The following is a 6,000-nucleotide window of genomic DNA, read 5'->3' on the forward strand; positions in this document are numbered from 1 at the left end:
CTGTGAGCCAAGACAAGGGGAGCAGAGTCCTACCTCCGCTACTGCCTGCTGAGTCGCATTACCTGCAGAGTAACAGTTGCAGAAATGTAAACTCCGGGCAGCAGTAGGAAGCTCTTAGTCCCCCTGTGGAGTCTCTCTTTTCTTCCTCTTCTTTCTTTTTTTCCCTCTTCTTTCTTATTCCTGGGACAGCACTCTGAAACAGCTTCCAACACCTGCCTCCCTACCTAACCTTCACCCTGACTAGTCCCATTATACTGACTTTCCACTCTGAACCCAAGTAAAAACTAAATAATATATTTTATTATACTACCCAGAAAAGGAAGAAGGACTACCGGGCAAGAATCAGTTCACCTAGGGAAGAAGGAAGTTCAGGGAGCAGAAGACAAGAGTGTAGGTCTAGAGAAGGGGGAGGTAGGGCCTCAGCAGGGCGTCTGGGCCGTGCTCCTAACTTGTCAACGCCTTAACCCCCTAGCTCTTCAGTTACTAAACAAAGATGGGAGAAGTGAAAGGAGTTCCTCTGCCTTTTGAGAGAGGAGCAAAAGGAAGAATATAGTGGAGCACAGTGGAACTCTTCACAGCTGACTCCTTTCAAGATGTTATTTTCTCTTCCAAGGTGGTCAGGGATCTAAGTCGGTGTGGCACAACCTGAGTGCTGGGGTGAGCTCAGTTACCTTGTTTTGTTCTTTTTCCCTTATAGGGGTTCACTATGTTTTATGAGATTTGTGAGCATCATTGTTTACATTTTTTGTTGTTCAGTAGTTACATCTTTATCACTTCTTCTCAAGCAAAAACTTAAGGCCGAGGCCAGGATTTTCAAGAGTTCCTTTCAGTCTGCTTTGGCCTCGGTTCATCCCATATCTTGATTTAGATTGTGTCCAAAAAACAAAAAAGAGTCTATATCCATCCACTTAGGACAATGCTCAGCCTTCAGAATAAATACTCACTAGTTGTGTCTTTAATGGACAACAAAGTTTCTATGAGAAAAGAACACAACCCTTGGATCAAGTTTCTTTTTCTTTTGGTTATTCCTTGATTTTGGAGTAGTATTGCTGGTGAGGAAGGTTTTAAGCATTTCTCCAGCCCCCTAAAAGAAAGAAGTCCAGATAATTACTAAAAGAAGCCTTACTAACTGTCCCGACATTCCAGCCCAGGTACACGTTAAAACTACCAGCAACCACCATAAGGTTAGGGAAGCAACATGTTGTTTACAGTCTGTGTCCTCAATTTTCAGGGAAAAGGAAACCTGGGGAAATTTCACCATTATTTTGTGGGTTTGGAATGGAACTCTATCGGTCACTGCTCAGGTGAAATTTTAGATTGTCGTGTGTGTGTGTGTGTGTGTGTGTGTGTGTGTGTGCTTGTGTTACTCCCAGCCGCCAAACTAAAACTCCTGGAATCCGGAGGCAGATTTCTCTGGAGATAACAAAGACACATTGTCACTTTAGGCTCAGCCTCTGCTACAAATCCTTAATTGCAAGTAAAGAGGGGGGGAAAGGCGAAGGGGGATCTAGTGTCTCTAGCAGCCCCAGTGAGGGTCTCCAGGCGGTGAGGCCCCCTTTGATCAGGAAAATCCAATTATTTGTGTATATACATTTCCCACATAGTGATTACTTCATTAATTGTCCCGCCTTTATCTCCTCCCTACCCATCCCCCCTAATAATCAGTTCTTTTATCCAGACCAACAAACACACCATAGGAGCTTTGTGGATTCAAAGGATTTGCTTTCGCTTCTGAAAGAGCCGCTATTCTTTGATGATTGGGTAGCGGCAAACTTCAAAGCCATAAATCTTCCCTCTGACTGGCTGGCGGCCCAGCAAAGTCCTTATCAAATTCTTGGAGGTGATCCTAGAGCACTCAGACAGTCCGCGGAGAGCGCGCGGCGCGGGGCGGCCGGGCAAGGCAAGACTCGGCTGGGCGTGGGGCGGGGAAGGGGGGCAGGACAGCCGGAAAGCGGGGAACGCACTCCAAGGGGGGGCAGAGGCGAGCAGAGAGGGGCCGAACACACAGGCGAACGAGCCGGCCGGGCAAAGAAGCTGGGCTGCTCTTCGTCTTCGCCTTGGAGCCTCCATGCCTCGGCATTGCCCCACTGCCCTCCCGTCGCGCCAGGAGTGGTAGCCATGGCCGCAGTGGCGGTCCTCCGGAACGACTCCCTTCAGGCTTTCCTCCAGGTCAGTGCCCAGGGGGCCTCTGGAGGGGGTGGGTGTTGAAGGATAAGGAGCCGGCTGGAAGGAAGATAAGCGAAGTGTTTATTCTTATATCTCCCTATCACCTCTGAGCACTCGGAAGTTTCTAGTCTTCATCTACTTCAAGGCAAGCTCCCAGGACGAGAAATCGATGCTTATGTCAAGGAAAAGTCAGGCCTGAAACTTTCACTACCTTTCTTTCTTCCGCCAATATACCCTCCCACCCCCCACCCCGGTCCTAACTTTACGCTTTATTGGCAGCCAAGCGACTAGGAGTTTGATACTTGGGGCCATAGGGAGTTGACTGGCCGGAGGGTGTCGGTGGGTGTTTCCGGCTGGGGTGAAGGAGTAAGGAAGGTGGCTTGGAGAGAGTCTTACAAAGGGGAAAGGTCTGAGGTTTATCGGGTAGGAGCTTCCTTCTGGGGGAAAGGAAAAGGGGAACCCTCGGGGAATTAGGAGGAAGAGAAGGAAAAGCAGGGAAAGAAAGATCCAAGGAAGGAGAGAAACAGGGAAAAAAGAGGAGAGAGGAGAATGGAAGGAGAGCAGGTCACTACCGCAGTAGATGTTTATAGATACTTTTCAGATTGCATTGTCTGAAGTGAGCTTGTGTTTACAGGAAGGCAGCCGTTGGTTTTCGTCTCGCCTCTCACTTTGTGCCAACTTTTTTTTTTTTACCCTCCTCCAAATCTAAAGGATTGATTATGACTGTTTCCACTAAGTTTTTTTTCTCCTTCAAATGGGGAACGACATGCGTTTTGTTCCTTTTTGGCTCATGCATCAAAAACTTTCTCAGCACTGGCTGTAAGAAGTGTGTGCCGGGCGAGTTCCGTGACTGGGGCGGTGGCGGGTCGGTGTGAATTGAGAGGGGTGGCAGTATAATAACTGGGTGTAGGTGTGGTGAACGGGGCTGGGGATCCGGTGGATTGAGCGGTAATTTTTTGTTTCTTCTCCTCCCCAACACATTCCCACCCCACTATCCCACCATCACCTCTTCCTATGCAGGACCGTACCCCAAGCGCCTCTCCGGAGTTGGTCAAACACTCGCCGCTGGCGCTCCTGGCGGCCACCTGTAGCCGAATCGGACAGCCGGGCGCGGCCGCCCCTCCAGACTTCCTACAGGTCTCTTACGACCCGACACTGGGCTCACCCTCCAGGATTTTCCACCCGTGGACTACCGACATGCCAGCCCACTCGCCAGGAGGTCTACCTCCTCCTCACCCCAGCCTGGGGTTAACACCCCAGAAGAACCACCTGCAGCCCTCTTTCGGGGCGGCCCACGAACTTCCCCTCACCCCACCGGCAGATCCCTCCTACCCTTACGAATTTTCACCGGTCAAGATGCTACCCTCCTCCATGGCAGCCCTGCCGGCCAGCTGCCCCCCAGCTTACGTACCCTACGCCACTCAGGCCGCCCTGCCACCTGGCTACTCCAACCTACTGCCCCCGCCGCCCCCGCCGCCTCCGCCCCCGCCTCCCCCGCCGCCGCCGCCTCCCCCACCACCCTGCCGCCAGCTCTCCCCTAACCCTGTCCCGGAGGACATTCCATGGTGGAGCATCCCGCAGGCCGGGGCCGGGGCAGGGGGCCCAGGCGTGCCTGGGGGCGGCGTCCCAGGAGGCTGCAGCGGGGGTCACCCGGGCCACCACGCCCCGCGCTTCCCCGCGGCCGCCACTGCTGCGGCCGCGGCGGCCGCCGCCTTGCAACGCAGCCTGGTGCTGGGCCACTCGGACTTCGCCCAGTACCAGAGCCAGATCGCCGCCCTGCTACAGACCAAGTCCCCCCTGGCGGCCACGGCCAGGAGGTGCCGCCGCTGCCGCTGCCCCAATTGCCAGGCAGCGGGTGGAGCCCCCGAGGCGGAGCCCGGTAAAAAGAAGCAGCACGTCTGCCACGTCCCCGGCTGCGGCAAGGTGTACGGCAAGACGTCGCACCTGAAGGCGCACCTGCGCTGGCACACGGGCGAGCGGCCCTTCGTGTGCAACTGGCTTTTCTGCGGCAAGAGCTTTACGCGCTCGGACGAGCTGCAGCGGCACCTGCGGACTCACACGGGCGAGAAGCGCTTCGCCTGCCCCGAGTGCGGCAAGCGCTTCATGCGCAGCGACCACCTGGCAAAGCACGTGAAGACGCACCAGAACAAGAAGCTCAAGGCGGGAGAGGCTGGGGTCAAGCGGGAGGACCCCCGGGATCTCTGAACGCCCCCTCAACCACCATCCCAGCCGCATGCCACTGCGCCCCTCCCCGCCATTGTCCCGGGGCCCCAGGCCCCAGGCCGCCTGCACCGAGGGGAAGCTTTGGATTTGTTCAGCCCTGGGGCTTTCGGACAAACTGAGGATTTGCCTGCAACCCAAGCTTCTTGCCCCATTCCTGGCAAATTCGGTCCTTTCCCGGGAAGTTTCCCCAGATCCAATTGTTTTCCTGGCAAGCTTTCATACCTGAGATCTGAGAGGTCAAAAGTAGTTGGTTTAATAGGGGTGATGGAGCATTATGGGAGGAGAAGAGGTGGAGCAATTGGATTCCGAAGCCCTAGACTGGGGATTGCTCGTCGAGTCCCCGTCATTCCTCCTGAGGAAAGGCCTTCAAACCTCCTGGGAGTGCTGGGGTCAGGCCTTTATATGCCCCGGGGCTTTCTGGGCCATCTATAGTAGAAAAAGCAGCTCAAGTACGAAAAATTTGGAGGCTTCTAAATGCTATGGCTTTTGCTGGGACAGGAATGAGCTTTTGTGTACAGGTTATTTAATAGCTTTGTTAAATAATTATTATTATAATAAAGTGTTTTCTTGTCTTTGGCTCCATGCAGGGGCTCCAGCATGAAATGTTTCTGCAACTGCAGTGTGAAAATAAATACATTAACAAGGGGTCACCTGGGGAAGATCCCACTGAGTTAGTCTCATCTGATCATTTCTACCTTCCAATGGCTTTACAGCATTGGAATTTTTTCCAATTAGTCAATTTCTTGTATTTAGCTTGGTTTGGGCAACAGGCTTGAGCCTGAAGGCTATTAAGTCTGAAGTGGGCTGAGGGTGGAAGTGGGAAGTCGATGTGCATCAAACAATTCTTAGCATACATAGGGGAGGGTTGAAATTTCCTAATTGCACTTTTATTTACTGACATCTCTGAAAATCTAGTCCTACTCTGTTAACTAAAATATTTGGAATCAGAGCACGGAAATTCCCTTTTGACTTTTGTTTCCTGCTGGAAAGTGGTGATAGATGGCATCTTTCCAATCCTGTCACGCATACTTATCTGCTGATTGTATAGATTAAATATTGGAAAGTCGATTGGGACATCTTGGAGAAGTACAACATTTTTGAGCAGGCTCATCACACCTAGTTATTAAAGATAAGAACAGAGCTTCACAGGTTTTGGTTCTAGCTGGTTCTCCAAGATTGAGTGAATTGCAGTATCACTTTACCATAATGTTCAGCCTTATAATTAAATGTATCCTTTTTGGTTAGAAAATTAAAAATTGTTTTGTTCAGGTTAGTAATTGTATAAGGACATCCATGTAGAGAAAGAAATTCAGGCCCCTTTTATATCTTTGGATTGTACTTTTTAAAAGATTCAAATAGTCCATTGTTTCTCCATTAGAAAATGTAAAGTATGGTCATATCTTGGGAAAGTGGTAAGTTTATTAGCATAGACCCACCTCTAATCTTTCCTAAACTCTTGGAAAGGCATTGCAGTTTCTATACACTGGTGCCTTTTCACTACTGACTGCCTAATTAGAAATGTTTTTCTTTTCTAATTTGAGTAGTTCCAGTGTCTGGAAGGGTTAGAAACTTTTGAGTCCATAATTATTAAGTGAACATGTTTTAAATTTT

General features: G+C 50.9%; 1 protein-coding gene across 1 annotated transcript; it reads left to right on the forward strand.

The window, feature by feature from the left end:
• The first annotated feature begins 1,718 nt into the window (after positions 1 to 1,718).
• Positions 1,719 to 5,060, forward strand: SP5 (Sp5 transcription factor). The gene is made up of 2 exons (XM_072612280.1): positions 1,719 to 2,169; positions 3,187 to 5,060. Exons 1-2 carry the CDS (start codon positions 2,119 to 2,121, stop codon positions 4,369 to 4,371), a joined length of 1,236 nt encoding a protein of 411 aa, XP_072468381.1. The 5' UTR covers positions 1,719 to 2,118; the 3' UTR covers positions 4,372 to 5,060.
• The last annotated feature ends 940 nt before the right edge of the window (positions 5,061 to 6,000 follow it).

The sequence above is a fragment of the Notamacropus eugenii genome, chromosome 5 (genome assembly GCF_028372415.1).
Source record: "Notamacropus eugenii isolate mMacEug1 chromosome 5, mMacEug1.pri_v2, whole genome shotgun sequence".
Classification (NCBI taxonomy): domain Eukaryota; kingdom Metazoa; phylum Chordata; class Mammalia; order Diprotodontia; family Macropodidae; genus Notamacropus; species Notamacropus eugenii.

Coding starts and splice junctions, on each gene's coding strand:
- SP5 (XM_072612280.1), top strand. CDS start 2,119: ATGGCCGCAGTGGCGGTCCTCCGGAACGACTCCCTTCAGGCTTTCCTC. Junction 2,170..3,186: donor CCCTTCAGGCTTTCCTCCAG/GTCAGTGCCCAG, acceptor CTTCCTATGCAG/GACCGTACCCCAAGCGCCTC.